The sequence below is a fragment of the Strongylocentrotus purpuratus genome, unplaced genomic scaffold, assembly GCF_000002235.5.
Source record: "Strongylocentrotus purpuratus isolate Spur 01 unplaced genomic scaffold, Spur_5.0 spur5_scaffold_1, whole genome shotgun sequence".
In the NCBI taxonomy this organism is placed as follows: Eukaryota; Metazoa; Echinodermata; class Echinoidea; order Camarodonta; family Strongylocentrotidae; genus Strongylocentrotus; species Strongylocentrotus purpuratus.
Window position 1 is genome coordinate 49,680,085 of NW_022145594.1, and position 26,359 is coordinate 49,706,443.

At 37.8% G+C, this 26,359-nt stretch overlaps 1 protein-coding gene across 1 annotated transcript; it reads right to left on the reverse strand.

Moving 5' to 3' along the window:
• Positions 1-1,008: 1,008 nt before the first annotated feature.
• LOC115918438 lies at positions 1,009-25,263 on the reverse strand. Its single transcript, XM_030978428.1, has 13 exons — positions 25,177-25,263; positions 24,765-24,929; positions 23,168-23,278; positions 20,635-20,769; positions 18,224-18,406; positions 16,559-16,732; positions 16,085-16,193; positions 14,632-14,798; positions 13,270-13,344; positions 6,386-6,602; positions 6,155-6,215; positions 3,361-3,576; positions 1,009-1,549 (listed from the first exon to the last, which is right to left on the reverse strand). Exons 2-13 carry the CDS (start codon positions 24,867-24,869, stop codon positions 1,291-1,293), a joined length of 1,812 nt encoding a protein of 603 aa, XP_030834288.1. The 5' UTR covers positions 24,870-24,929; positions 25,177-25,263; the 3' UTR covers positions 1,009-1,290.
• Between the last annotated feature and the right edge of the window lie 1,096 nt (positions 25,264-26,359).

The window sequence follows — 26,359 nt, forward strand, 5'->3', positions numbered from 1 at the left end:
GTCGCTTTAATAACAGCTCTATTCCCTATTTTGTTCGTATCTTAAACGATTATTATTCAAAAAAGTAAGCTTCATATATTTTTGTATATGTTTATGTTTAATGATGTTGCCTATTATGTGTATAAATGTGTCCAGTATTTTTATCCCTTTATATGTCATTAATTTTATTTTATGTCAACATGTATAATGCTCAGTGTATTTTAAATATAATGATGTTTTTACCTTGTACAAATGATCTGCAATTCAGCTTCGGCTGCCAGAACATCATACGAATAAACCCTTATTGAATTGAATTGAAAAAAGAAGGCATTAATCCACATTTGCCACTCTCCACCCAGGTATAAAGGGGCACCTGATAAGCCACAAGCGCTATATATTGGGCAGCTGTCTAGGACCAGGGTAATAATGTTTGAGCGCCAGGAATGTCATGGCATGATGGCATGTGCACTATACCATAAGTCAACGTTATCATCATTATAACTACTAGTCCCTGGTGTTGTCACCTTCTATACACAAGCAGGCATAATGCATGATCATAGCAGAGTCAAAAATGACCCCAATTAAGAGTATTTTCAAAAACATTTTCCAGAAAAAATTGAAAATTTAGACCTCCTACTTTTTAAATAATACTACTAATAATATTATAGATTTATATAGCGCTTGAAACATCAACAATGTCTCTAGGTGCTTTTACCAAAATATCATTACTCTGGTCATCAATTTCAGGCTTGCCGGCATACAATGTATTCACATTCTCCACTCTCTGGGAAGCATTTCAGCTGTCTTTGAACAAAAGCCTAGACACAGTGTCAGGCTTAAAGGTAATACAAAGTTTGGTATGGGGTCATGAATTGGATGCATCTTTAATTTTACCATATTCAATGATCGTTGTCGTGGTTGATATCGAGTCTAAAGTGATGAAATTGTAAATAATAAACTCTTTATGCTGTATAGCTCCCTCTCAAGACTGATATTAATTTAGCTTTAAAACAATGTTTCTTGACTACATACAACAGATTTGCTATTCCTGTTTGGACATTATATCAGAACTGCATATTCTGAGATTTTCATGGACGCAGCTGCCATGGAAAGGGCCTTAGCCGCTATTTAAAATATTTGTAATTTACCAGGACCATAATAATACGTCCACATAGGCATACAAATATATCAAATTTTAAAGAATTACTATCCATCAAATTTTCAAAATTTCCCAAAACTTTGCATTACCTTTAAGATTGACTAGAATAGGTGCCAAAGAGTTGATATTGAACAGTTGGAAGCTTCACATGATTACTTTATATACTTCACTAAACCTTCAACCTCTGCATCCTTTAGGAATGTCTCCAGCTCGTCCATATTACCACCAGTCCTTGTCTTCCACTGTGCCAAGCAATGCCTCGTAGCTCTCTGGTAGTCCATGTTAAACTTGGCTAGGAAGCTGTCGGCTTCAGTGTATCCGATGCCAAGATATGTGCATAGCATTGTGTAAGTCCCATGAGGCAGGTATTTTGATAGTTTGTTAAGTTTTCTATCTGATTCCAGATCATTCCTGAAGAATGAAAGAACAATTGATGCAATCTGATGGTGTCACTTAATATGTATGTGGAGCCACACAAGTGTCAAGTTTAACAGACATGAGTGCCAGGGGCGGATCCACGTAGCGATTATTCCGGCCCGGCCCCCCCCCCTAGCCCCTCAAAACTATAAAAATAGGATAATAACGTCAAGTTAACCTTTATAAAACAAAAAACAAAAGCCCCCCCCCCCTCCCCCCGCTTATTCGGCGGCCGGCTGAGTCGGCACTAAATTTTGTATTAAGATTTGGCTACCCCCCCCCTTGACGCCGTCTTGATCCTCTGCAGGCGCGGATCCACGGGGAGGGGGGGGGGGGCTGACGAGTCAACAACCAAAAAAAAAATAAAAAAAAAAAAAAATTCTCACGAATTAGGTGAAAAAAACAAAAATAGTGGTCTCACCCCCCGCTTATTCACTGGCTGACTGAGTCGGCGCAAAATATTTCCTGAAAATTTGGACCAAAAAAAAGTGCCTCCTACCCCCCCCCCCCCTCCCCCCCCCCGCTTATTCAACGGTGGCTGAGTCGCAACTAATATTTTCTTCAAGATTGTGCCCCCCCTCCCAGCCAGCTAGATCCGCCACTGATAATTTACAATTCATATTTATAATTTACTCTTATTATTATCATTATTATTATTATTATTAATCCATGATTATAATGGAGTAAAAAAAAACACATCTATTAATATTTTACATAAAATTACACAACACACAATTCACACAACTGTGACAATTTATGCTGGGTGTTGATGGCAGGCGCGGATCCAGGATTTCTCAGGGAAGGGGGCCCAATTTTTTATTTTTTTTGCTCCCGAAAATTTGAGTTCAGTTGGGGGGGGGGGGGGGTTTAGTGAGCACATTTTTTGTTGTCCCTCAAAAATTTGCACCCCCCAAAAGCTAAAAATCTCGCGTTTTAACACAATTGTTTTCCCAGGGGGGGGGGGGCCCGGGCCCCCCCCCCCTGGATCCGCCACTGGTTGATGGCACAATAAAAACTATATATGTAAACTAATTTTTTGCTTATTGAGTACACATTCACAGAAAGTGTATCAGAACAATTACCCTTTGACGTTCAAACATTTACAAACCTCTCTGAAAATTACCCCCCCCTCTTTTTACCCCAAATTTCTGGCAGTCCAGGACACATGGACACCCACAATCTAAGTCTGGACCCCTGAATTGGGAATTTTAAACTCGGGGAGCAAGCATACAGAGTGTAAAAATTTGAATCTGTAACCTCTTTTCCAAATAAAAGTTAGTGTGGAGCCCTGTATCATAGTGTTACCAGTGGGACACTGTCTTACTCTACTGATACCATAGCAACTAGACTTCATACTTTGATTGCTTTTCTGGAATTTCAGGATCATCCTGTAGAACTCTTGACTGAGTAGAAGGAGCTTGTCTCTTGTAAGGCGTGCTCTGAATTTGAGAGAATTGGTGTGCAGTATCTGTATAGCCAACATGCTCTTGAGGGTAGTCTGATGGTGGTAATGTCCTTCTTTGATAATGTTTTTGTGGGGGGGGGGGAAGTGATTGTCCAAGGGGGTAATTTTTTACGGGGTGGGGGGGGGGGAGGAGGTAATTGTCCAAGGGGATAATTTTTAGGGGGGGGGGTTGTTGTCTTTGGGGGGGGGGGGTAGTTTTCCGGGACATAATTGTCCTTGGACGGTAATTGTCCAACTGGTAATTGGTCGGGGGTGATTGTCCAGGAAGCAATTGTCCTACAAGATGAAGTGTTACCAATGTCTTACTCTACCGATACCATAGCACTTATGGGCTTCATACTTTGATTGCTTCTTTGGAATTTCAGGGTCATCCTGTAGAACTCTTGACTGAGTAGACGGAGCTGGTCTCTTGTAAGGCCTGCTCTGACTGCTGCTGCCTTCTCCGTGTGTTTGAGAGAATTGGTGTACAGTATCTGTAAAGCCAACATGCTCTTGAGGGTAGGCTGATGGTGGCAATGTCCTTCTTGGATAATGTTCAGCTGATTCCGAATCAATCCTGAGGAATGAAAGAATGATTAATACAATCTTTGCAACCTATATATGGGAGTAAGTATGGAGCCCCACAAGTTTCAAGTTTGACAGACCAGAAAAATTAGAACACATTTTATTATTTACTATATAAATCTATGTATCTACCTATTATTTGCTAGATTCCCTAAACTACGCAGCCGTCGAGAACTAAAACATCACATCCGCGCATGCCCCACCCCAATACATTGCCTTCCCAGGGTCACTTGCACCACATGCCCGCCATCTTCCTCTAAAACGAGCCGTCAGAGACAATGCTTCGGACATGTTGCCGGGCAAGGAGAGGGGATGGAGGGAGGGACATAGGTAGATACATAGATTTATACAGTAAATAATAAAATTAGTTCAAATTTTTCTCATTTACCTCAATAAATCAATTTATCTACTTATTATTTGCTAGACCAGCACAGATAAGACCGGCTGGCATGTCCCAAGTAGAAGGGGATTAATGGCATACAAAGAAGGAACGTCCCTGAGAAAAAAGAAGTGAAAGAAATGGGAGACCGCCAACAAGCGGCCCCCAAAAGATAATTTAGACCAATATCTCGAAAAAGAGCCCAGGAACAACAGATGCTCCTAGTATCGTGGGTTCAGGCCTCACCCTCCAGGAAGGCTGGATGGCTCTGACAATCCATCCGGAAATGAAACCTTGGACGCAGGGGAGAAAGATCCCCGAGTAATGAGGAAAAAAAACAAAAAAACCCTTGGTCCTGACCAAGTACCTACCATTTAAATACCCTTACCGGGCACCAGACTTAGCCCTCCTAGACCAAGGAGAAGTCAAAGAGAGGGTTGAGGAAAACCTCACCTGGCCCCGAGAAAACCAACTGGCTCTTAGGCCGGGTACAAGACTAATGCCCCGTCTCTCCCACTGGATAAGGCCGAGGAGAACAAAGGGCAAGCAGAGTACTCCTCCTCTGCCCAAAAGTGATGAGGAGTAGAGCCTTGACCGTCAAACGCAGGAAAAAAGCTTTAAACATCGGTCTAAAGGGAGGCTTAGAAAACGCCTCTAAAATCTTAGGCAAGCTCCAAACAGGAGACAGCTTAGGGTTAGCTGGTCGTTGTAGAAAAAACAAAAACAGCGACCCGGATAGAAAATGGGAGTTAGAAACTCCCGAGCCGTCCAGAAACCCGACAAATAAGGCAGTGATGGCCGAGCGGTATCCACAAAACGTGGAAAGGGCTCTACCCTTATCAAATAAGGAGAACAGAAAATCTGCAATCGGTCCGGCCTCAACGGGAGAGGGAAAGGATGTCCGTCCAAAAAAGACAGAAATCCGAAATCACTGATTTGAAACCCGGCGGAAGCAGGAAACCTGCCCGGGAAGACAACACCCAAGTGAGATACGGGTACTAGGTTCAGAGGAATCCATGAGAAAGAAAAAGAGAAAATCCAAACAAGGAAAATGAGAGCAAAATAAATAAGTTGGAATGCTAGGCAGATGAATAAATTATCTGCCTAGCTAAACAGAAAACCCCAAACTACAATAAGGCGCTAAAGCCAAGACAGAACACACAGCCAAGCGGCCGAAACAAAGTCTGCAAAGCGGACGCAAAAGTAGAAAATGCAGGGCAGAAATGAAAGTTAACATTCTGCCTAAATAAATAAAGAAAAGTGATGGGTAACCCGTACCATCAAATCAAACAGATATGCAAGACAAACCAAACCGTGTCAAAAAAGGATAAAATCCTCAAAATTGATTCGAGTGACTTAGCTGCCTACATGTTCTCTCGGCATGCGAGAAAAGAAGAGGAAAGGGAAGGCGATGTATTTGGGTGAGGCATGCGCGGATGTGACGTTTTAGTTCTTGATGGCTGCGTAGTTTAGGGAAACTAGCAAATAGGTACATACATTGATTTATTGCTAAAATCCACTATCATCATTAATAATGCTATCATTATTATTATTATTATTATCATTGTTATTAATATCATTATCATAAGTTGTTTTTATCAATATAATCAGTTATTATTATATAATTATTATTATTATTATTATTATTACTATCATTATAATTAACATAATTAATATTATTATTATTACTATTAATCCATGATTGTTATAGTGAAATAAAAAATAACCCACTTTTTTACATAAGAATTACACACACAAAAATTATACAAAACATGCCCACTTATTCAAAATAAAACACTTACAAAATGGCCTCTAAATGCAATAATATTTTGTTTGCTTATTGAGCACACATTCACACAAATTAACAAAGAAGATGGAATTTGAAAAGCATTCCCGCGAAAGCTCACAATTTTTTTCTCCATTTTTACCAGAACAGTCTTTTTTCTAAATGTAATGCTCGAGAAATTCCAATTGTTAAACATATTTGTGGCTTACACCCAGTAATGGAACAGTGATGGCCTGGTAGGGAGCAGTAGATGGCAGGTTCAAATCTCGCTGGTTCCAAGCTTTTTTCTGACTTGTTTTTTAATTCCAGATCGGGCATGCAATCTTTATTTACGGGGTGTAAGCCACAAATATGTTTAAAGAACAGAGCCTTCTTTTCAAAATAAAATATTGATTAGATACATACTCTGATAATGTTGACACCCCTGCCGCTTGTGATTCTGCTGTTGTTATTGTTGTTCCAATATCTTTATTTCAAAGAAAGAGAAAAGATGAAAAGATAGAAGATTTAAATTCATAAAAAGCTAAGTCCATTATGGTTTATGTCAGGAAAGCACAATATACAAATGTATACCGGTACATACATATAAGTGAGTGTTGCATATATGTGTAAGTTTAGAAGGAGTTTAATACTAACCTTTGTTAAATGCTTTCTGGATATCACCAACATATATTGAGCATTGTTCATCACAAGAAGCACTATCTTCCGGGCATTTCAGGATATCTAGAATGGGTATCAATGCCTTAACGTCGCTTTTAGAACATTCCGGACACAATATTCCAACAGAATATTCTATCCGTCTTGCCCATCGCTGTTTGAGTTCCTCCAGTGTTTTATGGATATGGTCAATAATCTAAACCAATGAAAAAAAAACACATTTATTACAGCATGATAAAACAATAAACACGGTGACATATCAAGTTGCCTAAGACCAGGGTGCCAATCCCCGTCCGATACTCCCCTCAACATAATGTTCTACAATGTAGTTAAGATCCAGGACTGGTGTTCCAATGTAGTTAATATCAATATTATAGCATAACATAAATATTTCGTCATGCGCCAAATTGCATTTGGTAGTGACCTGGACAATTAGTAGCTTCTCATGTGTATATTGTATTTAAATTATTCATTTTCAAATCCAGATTGTATCTGCATCTGAAACCTTTGACTGATTTCCATGTACTCTGCATTTCATTGAAAGGTATTTTCGCAGTATGGATTTTCATTGATACTCATAACTTATCATATAGCTTTATGCAAGAGAGTTTTGTAATATTGTTGCTACTGTACTCTCCAATTCATGTGCTGACACTGAATGCAAGAAATATGTGTCATTGAGGTGGTCATGGTAGTCTTAGATGAAAAAGTGATTTATATTTTCTGCCATTTTGAAGTCAAAGTTGGCTTGCTGCATTTGAAAACAGTATTGAATCAATAGTCCCATTATGAAATTGCTGACTGTCCCCATTTTTCGTTGTTGTATGTGGGGGGGGGGGGGAAGAATAATGAATCCATTAAGACCATTTCAATTGCCCAGTAGCAGACAAGAATTATACAATATCCAAGATGGCATCGAAACTGACAGCATAAATTGGATTCAATTCACACCAACAGGAATACACTTGCATTGCGATGTCACGGGCCCTATAAATTGTATCATAAAGTGAAAGAAGACATCATATAAGACACGTTTATGCAAGGATTTTCAATACAAATGGTTTGATTACAAATATTAATGAAAAAATACTGTGTGGTGAGAAATTTCATGAAAATTTGAAACTCTAGAGTAAAAAGGCAACTTTACATCACGGCTCTTGTTTGTACTACAATAATTAAGCAGACAATAATTTGTGCACGCTAACCAGATTCTGTATATGTTACCATAATGAATCATATACCAATGGGTAGTGTAGTGATAGCTACATGTAGTTTAACAGAGTCTGCAAATACAGACTAGCATGTATAACTAGATATAGAATGACCTGCAACCCATGACTCAGGCCAGGTCATGTTATGAAACAATGAGTACTTGTATCAGGAGATGACTACAAAGATGTCTGACTGACATAGAGCCTCAATAAAGCTATACAACTTATTAGTTCAATCAAAGCTCTCCAACTGGTCTTTTATAAGAACATAATATGGTGTCAGAACTTGGCAGCCAGTGTTTGTGCTGAGCAACCCAGCCTACAGTATATAGGCCTATATGGAGGAATCATTGAAATCAGGCCAGTTCAATCCAATTCTTTGTGATGTGAGAGATGATGAGAGGGCTTATAGTCTAAGTGTATGTCCAGTGAATGTAGTTATGTCCATAATAGTTAGCGCTGTCGTTGTATGGATTGGAGTGCATAGTTCTGTGCCGGGCCAGTTCCAGTATAACGGGCAGTAAGCGTGACATATATGGGACATGAACATACAGAATAACTCAGTGAAAGTTAATAGTTGAGCTTAAAGTAATTGTTGCAAAGATACAAAAATAAAAAGCTAATTGTTATGCTGTTCATGTGAGTGACTACACTAGGCTAAGAAACAAAAAGAAACAAAATGGCAAATCTCAGTCAACCTCCTCCACTCGACTTAAAGGGAAATATTTCCGAGAACTGGAGAAGATTTAAACAGAAATTCACTCTATACAATGTTGCCTCAGGAATGTCTGAAAAAGATGAAAAGTTACAAACATCAATGCTTCTACACGTGATTGACGATGCTCCCTTGTAATTGTATAATACGTTTGTATTTGCTGAGGGTGAGAGCATGAAGCTTGAGAAAGTGGATAAAGGAATATTGCATGCCGAAACGTAATCTAACGTATGAGAGACATAGATTTTTCACAAGATCTCAGTTAGTGCATGAGAGTGTTGATCAGTACGCAACAGAATTGCGGAGTCGTGCTCAGTCATGTGAGTTTTCCATGTTGAAAGAGAGTCTTATCCAGGACAGAATTATCCGTGGTATTTTAGACCATGGTCTAAGAGAACGTTTGTTGAGGTAAGATGATCTTACATTGGATAAAACGTTGCAAGTATGTCGTGCGGCTGAACAAACTCGAACGCAGGCACAAGCGTTGAGTTCCGCAGGGGAAAACGCCTCAATTCCGGTAGATTCTTTCAGCAAGACTAAGAAGAAATTTCCTGGTTCAAAGTCAAAATGGTCAGAACCTCAAGGTCGTACTAAAAGTGATGCATGTAGCAGGTGCGGAAACCGACATAGCAAAGACAAATTAATGTCCCGCACAAGGTCAAACATGCAAGAAGTGCGGTAAGCAGAATCATTTTGCTAAATGTTGTAAAACCCCAGTAGCAAAGGTCAATGACCTGCAGCACTTGGAGGTAGATTCAGAAGGTTTCATGATTTGCTCTGTTGAATCAAAAGAATCCAAGGATGAATGGATAGTTAATCTACTAGTCAATAACCAGCCGGTTGACTTCAAGGTTGATACTGGTGCTCAGGCGAATCTTCTTCCTGAGACAGTATTTCACAAATTGAAACCAAAACCAAAGCTACAAAAAGCCAAAGTGATGTTGACAGGTTATTATGAGACAGATATCCTGAAGGTCGTTGTTGTGTACAAGTTGAGTACAAAGGGATCAAACGCAATGTGCCGTGTCTAGTCATTCCTGGAAATCGTCAGCCTTTGTTGGGATTACGAACGAGTGAAGACTTGTATCTGGTGAAACGGGTGTATCATGTTGAGAAACAAACTGAACACGGAACAGGTAAAAGTGTAGTTCAAGACTATCAAGATGTGTTTGTAGGTCTAGGTTGTCTTCCTGGTAAACACCACATCACATTGAGAGAGGACGCACATCCTGTTCAGCATGCATGTCGCAAAGTTCCATTTCCACTTCAAAGTAAACTCAAAGATGAGTTAGATAAGATGGAACCAATGGACGTAATCACACGAGTTGATGAGCCAACTGATTGGGTTTCTTCTCTCGTGGTGGTGATGAAAAAGAATGGTCAGCTCACGGTCTGTCTAGATCCAAGAGACCTGAACCGAGCAATTAAAAGAGAACACTATCAATTGCCATCAAGAGCTGAAATAACTGCACATTTTGCAGGAGCCAAATACTTCAGCAAGTTAGATGCATCTAGTGGTTTTTGGCAGATCCAACTAGATGACGAAAGCTCCAAACTTTGTACGTTTATCACGCCATACGGAAGGTACAAGTTCTTGAGACTACATTTTGGTATTTGTAGTGCTCCGGAGGTCTATCACAAGTGCACCAACTGTTTGCACACATTCCGGGAGTTAACACAATGATGGATGATGTGATTGTATGGGGAACTACCCAACAGGAGCATGATGACAGATTGAGAGAGGTTCTCAGCATTGTGAGAAAAATGAATCTCAAGCTGAACAAAGACAAATGTGAGTTCAATGTCAAGAAGCTCACATTCATTGGTGACTTGATCAGTGATCAAGGAGTTCAACCTGATCCAAAGAAAGTGTCTGCTATCTTGAACATTGAGAGACCGAAATGTCGGAAAGATGTCCAACGGTTCTTGGGTATGATCAATTACCAAGGGAAGTTCATTCCAGATCTGTCGACCAAGTCAGCAGCGCTGAGACATCTACTATGCATGGAATCAGCTGAAACAAGCTCTGATACAAGAGCCAGTCCTACATTTCTATGACTGCAAGAAACCAACCAAGCTGTCAGCAGACGCATCAAAGGATGGTATTGGTGCAGTGCTACTACAGCAATATGATCAAGATTGGGTTCCGATCGCATATGCATCTAGATCAATGACTGATGCAGAGACTAGATATGCACAGATCGAGAAAGAATTGCTGGCAATCACATGCATGTGAAAGATTCCATCAATACATCTATGGACAACAAGTAGAAGTGGAGACTGATCACAAGCCACTTATTCCACTGTTTGTAAAGTCACTGGGTGACTGTCCCCTACGCATTCAAAGGTTACTCATCGGGGTACAGAGATATGATCTCAATGTCTTGTACACACCTGGAAAGTACATGAGCAAGTACAAGAGCATGCCAGTTACATCGAACAAACAAAATCAGATTGTTGAAGAGACAAAGAAAGATGATCAACTGCAAGAGCTGCTAGGCATCATCAGAGATGGTTGGCCGAAAACGAAGCAGCAATGTCCAGTTAGAGTCAGGGAATACTGGAACATCAGGAGTGAACTCTCTGAAGCAGATGGCATCATCTTTAAAGGCAGCAAAATAGTGGTTCCCACTACTATGAGAAGGTTAATGCTAAACGAAATCCATGAAGGACACTTAGGCATCGAGAAGTGTAAGAAACGTGCTAGAGAAGTCATCTATTGGCCCAGAATCAACACAGACATCACGTAAATGGTCCAAAGTTGTACTTCATGTCTAATGTACAGACCAAAACAGCAAGCTGAAAGTCTACATCCTCATGACGTGCCGAACCGCCCGTGGGAAAAGGTTGCTGTTGATTTGTTCACGCTGAACAATAGAGAGTACATGGTCACCGTCGACTACTATTCACAGTTCATTGAAGTATGTACTATGACTTCTACTAGTAGCAAGGCCGTGATCAACCACATGAAAGCAGTATTTGCTCGCCATGGAACGCCATGTGAACTGGTGTCGGATAATGGTCCTCAATTTGCAAGCCAAGAGTTCCAGAGCTTTGCAAAAGAATGGGATTTTCACAATACTACATCGAGTCCATATTATCTGCAATCCAATGGCCTCGCAGAGAATGCTGTGAAGATTGTAAAAAAACTCATATCGAAGTCACAGCACAGTGGACAGGATATCCACAGAGCTCTACAAGTCTATCGCAGTTCACCACTAGCATGCGGAAAGTCTCTGGCAGAACTCCTCTACAATCGTCGACTTCGATCAAATCTCCCCATGCTTGACAGTTTACTTGACAACCAACAGGTCAATACTCGATCAGTGAGGGGAAGAAAGGAGGATCATAAGGTGAAGCAAAAAGAGCGATTCGACAAACATGCTCGAGACCTGTCAAAGCTAAAGCCCGGAGATCATGTCATACTCCAAGACATGAAAACCAACACCTGGTCGAAACGTGGTATTGTCAGGTCTGTCTAGGATCGAAACAGATCATACCAGATCGAGACAGAAACAGGAGAGATACGTCGCAGAAACAGACGTCCCCTCAGGCCAGTCCCACGTCAACAACAAGCCGAGTCTATTCCACTACCAACACAGGATGACTTCGAGCTAGATGACACTGCAGAAGCTACAGAGCAACCAGCATCTGAAGAAAGCTCAACTACGTCATCAACCAGAACCAGAAGCGGACGAGTTAATAAACCGCCAGATCGCTTGAACTTGTAAATAAATGAAAGCGAACTACAGAGAAAGACTTTTGCGTTTTGTAAATAGTTTATAATTACAGAGTTCAACTTGAACTTTTAAACATAACTGCAGGATTGCATGAGCATGACATATATATTTGCATGTTATAGTTTAAAAATATAACCGGATTTAATCAGTCACTTTGATTACAAAAATCAACAGATATCACTCAACCTCAACGGAGAATTCCAGTTTCGCGAATCGCAACCTTGAAAGATATGGAGCTGTCTCGTAATAAGTTATATATTTGAAAGCGACAGTACTCCAGCTTTAAGGGACAGAATAATGCCCTAGTACAGTCGAGAGTGTACAGATAGTCCACCCTGTCACTCTGTACAGTTTAAGAAGTTTTATATATGTATATGTAAACCTCTTTTAAAGAAGTGAGGTGTAGTGATAGCTACATGTAGTTTAACAGTCTGCAAATACAGACTAGCATGTATAACTAAATATAGAATGACCTGCAACCCATGACTCAGGCCAGGTCATGTTATGAAACAACGAGTACTTGTATCAGGAGATGACTACAAAGATGTCTGACTGACATAGAGCCTCAATAAAGCTATACAACTTATTAGTTCAATCAAAGCTCTCCAACTGGTCTTTTATAAGAACATAATAGGTAGTAGGTGTAGGCCACTATTAAAGATATTAATCAATAGTTTGTAAAAAGCAAGGCAATATTAATTATGTCTGGCTCACGTGTGACCAAACTACATGGATGTTGCCAAAGAGCATCCCCAACCCAAGGATGGTTGCACTTGGAACAAGGGCATAGTGCCTAGTCATACGAAAGTCTTATAAGATTATTTTATTACTAATGCTGCCAGATCCTAAAAAGGCTGGGTCATTTTGGTGCTCGCTCAGCAGAGGCGATCTCAGCTAGGGAGTGACAAATAATTCTGAAACATGGTGTGAAAATAGTGTATCCCATAAGGATAAGCCCATGAAGTTTCATATCTATGTCTTAAATTGCTTTTTTAAATATTGCCTATTGACTAATACATATGGGGAAATTGCCACTTTGGCCGCAATTTTTGACGCTGCGCAGTACTTGTTGGTCAGAATTTTGTAAATTTTGTATCGAAAGATGTGTAAGGGTAAAGGAAATATCCTTAAATGTATCACGGCACGTGTCAGGGGTGGGTCGATTCTGCCCCCCCCCCTTTCAGGGTTAATACTTACGTTCTCATTCAAGCTGACTCTGGCTTTTGTTCGCCCGGATGGTGCACCGGCTGGGGTCACTGCATATATCGTAACCTATTAAGATAACAGGATAAGATGAAAACAAGCAATTGTATTATCTAGTTTTTTTTTAAATATATAGATCTAATAAATCATACACCCTCTGAGTCTGTAAAGAAAGTTTGCCTTGTTTTTTTTCTTTCTTCCTGTTGTACCACTTGATTTATATTTAATTACTTATATAGTTTAGGGACAGGCCTTTGATAGGCCTTTGGCCTTTGTTTGTCCCCCACATTTTGATACTTCTGTTTTTATTTGTTGGAATTGACTTGTAATGTGTATGTTTGTTATTGTGATTTTTTATCAAATGTGCAAATAAATAAATTGAATTGAATTGAATAAAATCAAAGATGTTGGCTTAAATGGTGAAATTTTACAGGTATATCTACAAAATTCTATTTTTACCTGGGTTTTAGAGGGATAAGAGGCTACTGCACTTAAGAATTATATGGATATATCAAGGGTAAAGTAGTTTCATGTCACCCCCAAAAAGGTTGAATCACTATCTTTATTAGCTACGGTATTCATTTTTATAAAAATCAACGTAGATCAGACCTATACTCCGCTTTTCTGAAACGTTTCTTGAAACGTTATTGGGGAACGTCACCCATGGCAATTCACTGATCATGTTGATGTTTTACGGTATTATACGTAGACGCACAATAGATGTTACATTACAATTATTAACATTATTTGATTAACTCAGATATATATTTATAAATAAATAATATAAATAATCTTGCTCTAGGATTGGTTAAAAGCAAATCACGTGATGAACGATAGTTCGCCCATCATTGCGCTTTGGGAGAAGTCAAAAGTTTGTTACACTGTGTAGATAGTACTACTATCTACACAGTCAGTGCAACACACTATAATTGTATACGTTGTGTATTGCTCTCCTCTTTAAGCGCTTTTAGTGTTAGTACGCGAACTTTGGTCACGCACGAACTATGGTCACACCACCATACTGAATACACTGTACGTTTCGTACACCGTTTGCTAGATGTCAATTGATGACTAGACTTGTTGCTCTAAAATGACGGAAGAAGTGAAACGTTTTTGATGTGGAATATAAAGCAAATAATCACCTTTTGGTTTCAGGCGATGGCAAACTATCACTTTCTCTGCAATCTGAATGTATACGCTATATTTCCTCAGCTTCGCTTCGGAAAGATAGCTACACCCAGATCGCCTCGGAAGTGATAGTTTGTCCCATCACCTTCAACAACAGTAATTATTTGCATACTGTCAAACAACAGTATAACATCAACATGTATGTGATAGTGGTACATGTAGTCCTACCTTAATTTGATGACGCTCTTTACTTTGGATCTCATTCGTCATCACCACTCTATGACGATTGTCAATATAGAACACCATTTGCCTGCAGTGGAAAATTGGTTTGATAGACTCCTTTCTCTCCATAGACCATTTTGCCATTCGAACATAGAACCGGTGTAAGAAACCATCTATCAAATAACAACGGATTCCCAAACATCATAAAGATTTGGAATTTTGAAATTCAGAATCGACTGCATGGTTACTTCTACAGAATATACAAACTTATGGATATAAAAATATAATAGTAATAAGAACAGGAACGACAACAATGATGATGAAGATGATTATGATAATAGTCATGATAATTATAATTATAATAGTAATAGTAGTATTAAGAGTTTCAGTAATAATAAAATAATAATTGTAGTAATAACTGCAACAAGAATGCTAATTATAATAATACAATAATAATAACAACAATAATTTTGATAAAATAATATTCAAGTACATGTTTGAAACTAATAAGAAAGCAACAACAAAAAAATATTGTTAAAAAAAACACAGGCCCTACTAAAGTATCTCACGCATATGCCTAAATGGTTTCCTCATTGATCTTAATGTTGACTCTCAGGTTAGGCGTAGGGGTTGTGGTAGTGCATATATATTATGTGGGCAAATTATTTAGAAGAATTATGAAGCAAGTTCAGCATCAGTGAACATACATGTCCTTTTGTTGTGCCTCTTTCTAGAATCTCCTGATGGCAGTAACTTGGCTGATACAGAGATGCCAACCTTCTTCAACAAAAAAAAGTATTAAAAAAAAAGAGCAAAAAACAGTATTTTTGGACCAAAAACAGTATTTTTGAAAAAATCTCTCAACTTAACATATCGCCCAATCGAGGAGCTTAAAAAAGCCAGCAGTACCACGTATACGTACCCGGATCGGAGCGCGACGTGCATACATTATACGTGGGTTGTTCGCAATGTGCGCAGTTTGGGGCCCGTATCACCATCCTGCGTGCATCGTTTTAAGATGTAGGTGCATAATACACTTACGACACAAAGCCCATGATCAGAAATTAAGAAAAACATCACTAAAAAAAAAAAAAAAAATTTAAAAAAAAAAAAAAAAAACGTAACAAAACATACAAAAAACGTACTGCCGTATTCATAGCGAAAAAACGGAACAAATACGGCAAAAACGGAACAGTTGGCATCTCTGCTGATATGAATAAAGTGACTTATTTCTAGAAGTATAATGTATATACAATACAGGAATTTAAGATATCCTTGTGTAATAGGTACTTTCATATAAAGGGTACGATCCCTACAGTCACAGCAGATTATCCTCACAACTTCGTCATTCTCTTCAAGTCTGGACTGAATAACGAGTAGCTTATGATATTACCCCTTACAATATTAGATTTCAAAATTAAACAAAATGCTCTTTCTAAGGTAAAGAAAATAAACCAACCTGGTAAGAAGTGATTGAAGTCAATGGTAAATTTGACTTCATCGTCTTTGCCATGACATTCCTTGTCATCAAGCATAGGAGAGGAACGACAGGGAACGAAGAACCCTCTCTATTGAAATAAGATGAGTATTTCAATGTTGTAGTACAGTAAATGATTTAAACGCATATCATTATATGAATGCTGTAATTATGAAAGATGTGAAGTACACTTTTTAGTAAATTACGGTTAAGGGAGTCACATGTGGTAGTCCTTGAGGGCCCTTAGGTGACCTAAAGGCTTAAAATTGTCTCATACATTAATAAGTGAAGTTTGGATTATATACTGTTATGTTGATTACAGTTTACCTTATCATTCATTGCCTTCCCTTAATCAGTTAATGGCTCCTGATGGAAAAATATATTTGTGTAAATGACTGATGATCGGAGGACCATCTCCACTGAAACTATGGATTTCAAAGCGTGTTTACATCTTACCCCATCAGGCCTATCGGGTATTTCACAGATCAGATCGAACGTGATCATCATCTCGATAATGTCATCAAGCTGATCATGGTCTCCTTTATGTTGCTCCCAGACAGCTTCGATCAATTCTATACTAAGGATACCCTTTTCCATGAGATCTCTCCAATATTTGGCTAGGCCCTCCTCCTAATTTATAATGAAAGGTAAAGAAATATTGAGCATATAATTATTTCAAAAATGTTTTCAAAATGTACATATTGCCAGTGCTGGTCAAAATAAGAAAAATTAGAGTACTAGCTTAAAGGTAATACAAATTTTCAGGACCCATTTCTTTTCTTATTTTCTACAGGTACATGTAGTTTTTTTTAAACAGCTTTGGAATAATTGGGGTCGTTGCCCTGCTGGAAAAAAAATTGGTCCTCAATCAGACATTCGTCTACCAGCAGAACAACAACCCAAAATATTCCTTGAAGCTGTGTAAAATCTCCCTGGAGAAAAAAAAAAGAGAAGGGGATCCTGAAAGCCAGTCTCAAGATGTGAATTTAATGGAGCTGCTATGGGAAGAGCTGGACAGGAGGGTCCGAGAAAAATGACAAACTAGTGAGCCTCATTTGTGGTTGATTCTTCAGAAGGCATGGCAAGACATTTCCAGTGAATACCTCCACAAGCTAGCCAGCCGGATTCCCAGGGTGTGTTATGCTGTGGTTGCTGCCAGGGCAGGGTCATTGATGAAAAGTTTCTATGATTCTACACATGATCAAATCAAACTTTGAAATGTCAAGAAATTTGCATTTCATATCATACCAATCTTCATTTAGGCATCCCTGTAAAAGTTAAGAGTAACACAAAAGCAAAAAATAAACACTGAAAAATGATTTCCTTTGAACAGAAAGTGTTGTGGTGTTCCCAAAGTGTTGATGTGCGTTTTTAATCGAATACTAAAGTTCTGCATGCGTAAAAGAAAGCTTATTGTTTATCAGTCAAATTCAGAAAAATTCATTAATAAAAACAAGGGTAGGATTTTGTAGAATGTCGCAAAGGCAGAAGTGCTGTCACCTCTTTGTTTAGCTGGGTATGATATACATATACAGAGTAAGTCACAAAAATGTCCCACTTTTTAAGAGTTGTATTGTTTGAAGTATGAATATTTAATCAAGGGTTTGAATGAGCGTTCCATTCCCGACAAGGCCTACCCAAACTGTTACTTTTTGTTGGGAATGATCCTTCTTGTACAAAAAGTTGAGTGGTCGCTGTCCTTTTAGCGCACATTGGCTGATGTTGTGCTTCATGATGATGATGATGATTAAATGATGGTGGTAGTGAATGTGCACTAAAGGGAAAGATTGTCAGGGTTATGCCACTTAAACATTCAGTGATCATGATATAAATCAATGCTTAATCAGAAAAGGGGAAATTGTGAAATTGTCACCGTGTGTGTTGTGTGTGTGCTTGTATGTAATATATTCACACAAACACACACACACACATGTTCGCGCCCCCACATCCTCAGAGCAATGAATCAAACAGTACAACATTAAATCAATTTCTAACTTTGTTTTTCTCTTTTTACATTTCCTTCCTCCCATTCTTTATTTCTTATCTTTTTTTCCTCTACTTTTCTTCTCTCTTTGAATATTTATTACACAATTTAAAACGAAAGTAAACAATATTTCGAACCATTGTCTTGTCATCCATGACTGTTATGATATTACTGACGATGCTGTTCAGAAACTGTGGCTTAAGTACAATAAGCTCACATCCCTCATGATATATGAGGTGTCCTATGTCATGGTAGAACTTTAGAATGGCATACACTTCTTTGAGGTGGTTGATTCCCAAAGTTTTCATTGTTGAGTGTGCCTGTGTAAGAAAATAATTGAAACAAGTCTGACCAATTGTGTTATATGTACCGAATAGCGTTAACATCCGGAAAGCTCTCTTATCATCAATGCAATGTTCAATATTGGGCATTCCATAAAATATCATGCGTCTGTTCTTCAGATTTTCCTGTATTTTGTTTATACATATATTTCATTCAATTTATTTTCATCTTCTTGGGGTTCATAAAGTTAAGGCACTAAGTGATAAAACATCTTAAAACATGTGTGCAATTTACAGTTATAATAATGATACCGGTAATGATGATAATGATGATAATGATAATGATAATGATAATAATAATAATACTAATAATAAAGATAATAATGTAATAACATTGGATATTTTTTAGCGTACATATCCACCCCACAAGGTGCTCAAGGCACTCCAACATTATCCCGGCTCTGGAAGGCTAGTTTTCTGTGCTCACCAAATTCAATGAATTCCTTCTTACCGGTACCCATTTAACACCTTGGTGGAGAGTGGCAAACATAGATATTTGTCTAGCCAAAGGAGATACAAGCACCTTTAATCTATTTACGGTAGGTGGTCTTCCCATCATGATACAAATTACATTGTATCACAATTTTTGAAGCCCAAACCTCTAGTTGTTCTTGAGATATTGCAATATCAAAGCTGATACCTGTAATTTCAACCATTGACATCTATGACCTTTGATCTGCTTACTTCAAAATCTAATCAGATGGTCTTCCTAGGGTGGGACACACTATCCCTAAGTTTGAAGTTCATACCTCAAGTGGTTTTTGAGATGTTGTAATAACAACGATATACCTTTAATTGAAGAAATTTGACCTCTATGACCTTAGACCTACACATCCCGAAATCTAATGAGATTGTCTTCCTACAGTGATACACATTATCACCAAGTTTGAAGTTTATACCTCAAGTGGTTCTTGAGATATCGTGATAACAAGGTGCTTCTACTAGTGCCATATTCTCATTGCAAAGCTATTGAAACAAGTCGACGCAAAGCATAGCATCCCCTCGCAGGGTACAAATGGCCTATATACCTCAGAACAAGTTACCTCCATTGGACTATACTATTATATTACTACGCAAGGAAGTTAACCACATTTTCACATATGTAATTAGGTGTTTTTGCATAGTTAATGAGCTATGACCTTTCACCTATGACCTACATACTCAGAAATCAAACTTAGGCTGTACATGTTTTTTTATTCCACATACCTTCATATCAAATTTCATTAAAATTTGTCAAACATTACTCAAGTTATCGAATGGAAACCAGGTTCACATATTTAATGAGCTATGACCTTTAACCTACTTCCTCGAAATCGAACTTAGGCTGTGTTTTGATACCATGAACCTTCATATTAAATTTCATTAAAATCCATCAAACAATACTAAAATTATAGATGGGAAACCAGATTCGCATATTTAATGAGCTATGACCTTTGACCTACATAATCCAAAATCAAACTTACGGTAGGCTGTGTTTCGATACCAGGAACCTTCCTATCAAATTTCATTAAAATCCATCAAACAATACTAAAGTTATGGATCGGAAACCAGATTCGCATATTTAATGAGCTATGACCTTTGACCTACATGCTTGGAAATTGAACTTAGGCTGTGTTTTGATACCATGTACCTTCATATCAAATTTCATTAAAATCCATCAAACATTACTAAAGTTATCGATCAGAAACCAGATGTGTATTTTTTCGCATGTTTAATGAGCTATGACCTTGACCTACATACTCCAAAATCTAATTTACTCTATATTTTGATATATTATGTACCTTCATATCAAATTTCATTAAAATCCGTCAAACATTACGTAGTGGATAAGTCGTCGGACTGTGAATCACAGCCTAGCATAGCCGGGTAATGTTGGAGCGCCTTGAGGACCTTGCAAGGTCGATACGTGCGCTATATAAGAATCCAATATTATTATTAAACCAAATTTGTTACGGACGCACGGAAGGAAGGAATATTATATCACTTCCAACTTCGTCGGCGAGGGGATAAAAATATGTTAATGTTTAGTTCCCTATCTGGTGCTACACTGCTAGCCTGCACTTGCAAAACGATTTTCTTTCTTATCTGGCGATTCAGCTGTACAAGAGTATAAGGCAGGAAAAGGGAGGGTTATTTTTTTCCATGACTGTGTGCATCATTTTTTTCCATGACTGCACAAAGAATGCAACGATTTCCGCTCTGCTTACCTCTGTCACTGTCAGAGTGTTTCGATCACTGTCCTCTATTTCAGTTAAAAATGTTCTCCATTTAATTGGCATCAGAACTTTCATGTATGCCGAGTCCTTTACGAGTCCATCAATGCGATCTTGAATTTTATTCACCTGCAAAATAAAATTTGATAACTCAGAGATAACCCAACATAATTACATGCCTTTCCACGGCTTCTCTCATCTTATATATTTTAGTGTTTTTACTGCCTGTGGTAAAAAAACATTTACTATATTTTATTATTTTTTTTAATATATATCTGCCAATGTATGAAAAACCTATTCTGATTGGAAATATACTTCAAAATCTTCTGGAAGGTAGTTACTGCAACAATCAAGGAGGAAATTGTTATCGTAATCAATGAAATAGAAGTGCAGCCTTTCAAAATGCTATTATTTTTTATTAATACTATTAATACTACTTCTAATAATACTACCTCTACTACTGCTTCTACTACTACTGCTACTTCTACTACTCCACATATTAATAAGAACAACAACAATGATCATTATTGTGGTTTCATTTACCCACATTACCTCATCAGCATTAAACCTGTAATACCATGCTTCCTCGGAGCGTTTCTAATGAGGACAGAAAAACTGCACAAAAATTCGCAAGCAAACACTCGTAAATACACTGCAGAAAATTAGAAAGAATTGCTCAAGAGTTTTCAACTCCTCAGATTGAGTGATTACTTGCACTTCCTGGGAAGGTTGTGCCACAATTTGATGTCTGGTACCTAGTCATAGCTGCTATTCCATGCTAATTACTAAGAGATTATGAAAGCAGAATGCCCATAGGCAACACTAAGGCAGGATGAGATCTCAGTAATCTCGCGCAGTGTCAGATTGCACAGTAAGCTGATGTGTGCAAGCGCTTTGCTGTTACAATCCCTAACTCCACAGAATTATAGGATGCCGGTTTGAATTGTGGGGTGCAATATGGCAAGTATTTTCATTGTGATGCCTACAAGTGAGAATGGCCCTTATACAAGTGATTTACACGTTGAAGGCTTTTGGTATTACCATGTGTTAGCCTTATTGAAAAGACTTATACTATTTTGTGAAAAGAACTCACTTAAGGGCTATTTTACAAGGAATAAAATAGGATAAAGGAAAGAGAAGAAAAAGAAAAAGATGAATCAAACAAAATGATATTAAATCTATCACTTACACAAGACTTTATTTTTGGTGTTTATACATGAAGAATGAGGTGAAATGGAAATATGAGAAGGTCGGACCAGGAAAGAAACCATGGTGATAGAGAAGGTTTTGGGCAGACGTACCACAGAAATTGAAGGAAAAAAAAAACTATTGGTATCTGTAGAGTGCTTCTAAAAACGAATTTCAAACTATTTTTGTGACAAGGAGGATCGAGTAGGCCGACAAGTAATTTGACATATGTCAGGCTACCACATGGTGTTACCCTCATCAGCCTTCAATTGTGAATAAGAGTACTCATTCATTGCGGAAACCTACAAACAGCATCTGATAAAGGTGAAATCGCAAACTACAGTGCGTCTCAATAAAAAAGATCAGTTACAAAAGGTTGCCCCAATTAACTATTCCAACCAGGTGCTAGGAAATTGGCATACATGTGGAGAGCTTAGGGTCTCTCTATCACCCGACACCAAAAAAAAAGAATATTTCATTTTTTCAATGAAAATTACTGGTACAAGCCACTTTTCTGAAAAAGGGTGCAAAATCCAGAATGGGTGTCTGGTCTGGCCGGTATACACAAAGTTGAGAGTCGAGAATCGTGAAAAGGCTTAGAAATGTTCATATTCTGAGCCTTATAAAAGACAATTTATGACAGAACATGCTCTATTTAATAAACCTCTGCATGTGCTGGCATATCATTCCATAACAACTAGGCGTTGTGGCGTGCGCCTGTAATCCAGCTAAAAAGTGGAAGTTACAAACCGATTCAGCCGAGGACACAAGTTTGAAACTGAGTAACATCTTTCGGATGGTGACGTTTAAAGGTCAGTCCCCAGACGTAAATAATCAGATCTGATTGATAGACGTCTGTGAAAACCCAATACACACACATCATTTGAAGCATGACTGAGTAATTAACTACTTTTTAGTGTGTTTTAAAGTATCAGTTTTTGGTGAGTTTGTAACATTTTGAAATGGCATTACAACTTTGCCAAAAAATATCCCCAATGCCGTTCAATACAGAAATAGTCAGTAATCCATTGATTAATCAAAAGGAAAATAGATCTACCAGTATCAGTAAACCAATCAATCAACTCAACTCATTGATCATTCACACATGAGTTTAAACTTGAAAATAAATGTAAGCTTTTTCTGAAAAAATGCAAAAATTTAAATTTCATGACCATTACTGTTTGCTTCAATAATGAACCCTAATCTGTCCAGCGTATACAATTTTTTGGGAATACCTTTTTAACTGCAAATTGTTTTGAGATGGACTATACGGCTAAAATTGTAAATCACATGGTAATAATAACTGAATTTGTAATATCATCATTAACCAACAACTTACTTCAGACCCTTGAGAAAATCGATTGTCAATCCCACACATGGGAAAGAGAACTTGCTTCCAATAGGGTTTAGATCCTAACTGTTTCTTCAGTTCTTGGAATTTGTCCTTGACCTGTGTAGAAATCAAATATGTGGTTAGTAGTGCCTTAGATTTAATTTGTACCAGGAACCCCTCCCTCCCTCCCCCCCCCCCCTCTCTCTCTCTATTTGAATACTGAACCTCATTTTACATGGTGGATATCACGCCATATGATATTCAACATTAGCTAATTAAAAAAACTCACATTACATTATAAATTGGAATTCATTAAATTGTTTACAACGGTTAGTTCATGATATTAGACGGAGGAAGGAACTGTCACTGCAATTGTTGATAATTAATGAGTTGTTGGTCGAGGTTCAGTTGCATGATATTACAATTTCCAGGGTTCGTACACTTACACATTTTAAAAATTCCATGACTTTCCATGACTTTCCAGAGCAGGATAATGTAAATTTTCATGACCATTTTCAATGATGAACATGTCTTAATTTAAAGCGTACAACTATAAATCATTGCAATACTAGGAGGCAAATCAGAAAACTATGAGGCGCACCCATATTTCGAAGATCCCCCCCCCCCAAAAAAAAAAAAAAAAAAAAATCTGAAAAAAAATCTGTCATCTTTAGTTTAAAAACAACATTGTTACTAGACCTAGGTCTAACTTAGTTCACAAGCACTTTAACTGTGCCTCGTATAATGAAAAGTGAAAGTATTTTTTTAACACTGAAATAAGACGCGATCTGATCTGGTTAACAAAAAGTCACCAAAAAATATGCCACCAAAAAAAAGCTAACATTGGTCTTTTTGTTAACATGATCGGCTCTTATTTCAGTGACAGTGTTCGAAAATACTTTCATTTTATTACGAGGCACAGTTGAAGTGCTTGTGTACTAAGTTAGACCCAGTAACAATGTTGTTTTTAAAACTAAAGATGACAGAATTTTCCCCCGAGTCCAAACAGGAGAACTTTCCAGAAGAAATGGATGAATTCCCTGACTTTTTGCTTCTGGAAAAAACATTTTTAAATTCCCTGACTTTCCAGAAATTCCCTGACCCGTACGAACCCTGAATTTCACTGAATAAGTATTGGTCTGTTGGTATCATTATCTATGTATCATTCATGTAATTCCCCATTATGTAAATATAATAGTCAAATTTTGTTATCACTGTAATATAGAGGCTGATGATGAGAGATCGATAGGGTTAAGACACAAATCTCAGTTCCGACTCTAGACAGCGTCAATTTTGTCGTAAAATATCTGATAATCTCAAACCCTTTCATTAATTAATTGAATAATTGAATGTGAAGCCTGAACATGGGGATAATGATAACAGATTAATTATTTAAAACAAATAATGAAGTTCTTAAAAGAGTAATACCATCACGCTACCCTGAAGAAGAAAAACGTTCATCAACCCAGTCCAACTACATATACGTCGCCTGCTTATTTTTTTCTTCCAAAATCTATGTAAACAATATCAATGCTTGCAAATACTATTCTTTGTATGATATGATATAAAGAATTCATACCTTCCCTTTTTAAAGTTATCTTACCTTTTCCCCAATGATTTCAGGGCCCTCATCACCGGCAAATGTTCCTATTAACAAGACCTTTGGTTCATGGTGAGAATCTGGTACTGCATAGGTGTAGACTGACATCAACCAAAAATGTACCAATTCCAGAATGGTATGATGTGTTCTTACAGCAGACCCTTTCAACTGAAATTGCAAATCAAAAGTGAATTTTTCATTTTTCATTTGCGGAATTGTTTTACTTTGATCTGCATATTTGATCTGCATATTTGATCAGCTATGAGTCGCCTAGGGAAATTCATTTAAAATTTAGCTAGCAGAAGTTGTTGATGGTTGCAGCTTTTTTTAGTTGTTGCTGGTAAGGAAACAGTACGTAACCACATATGGACTTGGGTTGTAGCTGAGGCTTGAGAACAGAATGATCACTACTTACTTGCTTTTGAGCATTTTCGACATCTTCTTCGCGTGGTGCTTTATCACTCAGCTCCAGGTGTAGCGGGATAACCAGAATGTAAAGAGACCGCCAGGACAGAAAAAGCTATACAATTTGTGGAGAGAGTAGTTGAAAATGCTTGACCATCTATATGCACTTGTATAGTAGTATGTACACTGTTGCCCATAAAGCTGGAATAATTATGTTTTCAGAAAGATTCCTCTGACTCTGTATATTTTAATTGAAATGCATCAGTAATGACCTTTGACCAGATGTAATGATAACACAATGAATTTGAATTGCAGAGGTGATATTCATTCATGTATAACATTCCATTAACCCTAAAAAGGCCGGGCTATTTGAGGTCTTAGTACGGCCGGGGGGGGGGCATTATGGCCCCCCCTTAAGATCTCGGCCGCAAAGCGGCCGATCGCCGCGAAAATTTGCGCGCATGTCAAGTGAAGTGTATAGAATAATATGATAATTCATTTTTTTCAAAAATTAACTCATTTGCATATTTATGGTAATTTATGCAAATAAAGTCATAAAAATCACATTTTTACCCATAAATCATATATTATTCATATTTAAGCATTCTTTTTCACTACATATATTCATTAGACCATTCTGAATAATAATACGACAAAAAAAGTTGGAAGAGCCAGCTTATTTCTTATGTTATCCCTTGTTTTGATAATTTCTTATGTATTTCACTGTTTTTGTGGTTTAATTTATTTTCTTACTACAATTCAACTATTTTGACTCCCAAAACAACACCTAAACTTTAAACAAGACCCAATAACCCATGTTTGATCTGTTTTTTAGGAAACTGACTTTTCCATACGTTTTGTACACAAATCACGAAAATTAGCGATTTTTCGGGCTGACATGCAAAGACAAAAGGTCACGTGACCTTGTAACCGTAGGTCCGATTTTTAAAAAAACTCTTTTAAAAGTTGCGCAAGACTCAAAAGAAAAAAGTAAGCGAGCGGCGGGGCGCCATCCATATGCGTTCCCAAGTAATCGGAAAAATCTTGGAGGGGGGGGGGCCATAATGGCCCCCTCCCCAGGCCTTATTAGGGTTAAGTAAGATAGCCTATTGTTTGGTTGTATAAAAGAAAAGGTATTTGATGAGTTGTTCTTTGTACTTGTGTAGAGTTTGTATGCAAGAGGTCCACGTTTT

What these genes read in the sequence shown, in the direction of transcription:
- LOC115918438 (XM_030978428.1), bottom strand. Translation starts at nt 24,869, where the DNA reads ATGTCAGTCTACACCTATGCAGTACCAGATTCTCACCATGAACCAAAG. An exon ending in CCAGAAAGCATTTAACAAAG is followed by an intron (nt 6,216 to 6,385) that starts GTTAGTATTAAA and finishes TTTGAAATAAAG; the next exon opens with ATATTGGAACAACAATAACA. An exon ending in GGGGTGTCAACATTATCAGA is followed by an intron (nt 3,577 to 6,154) that starts GTATGTATCTAA and finishes TTCATTCCTCAG; the next exon opens with GATTGATTCGGAATCAGCTG.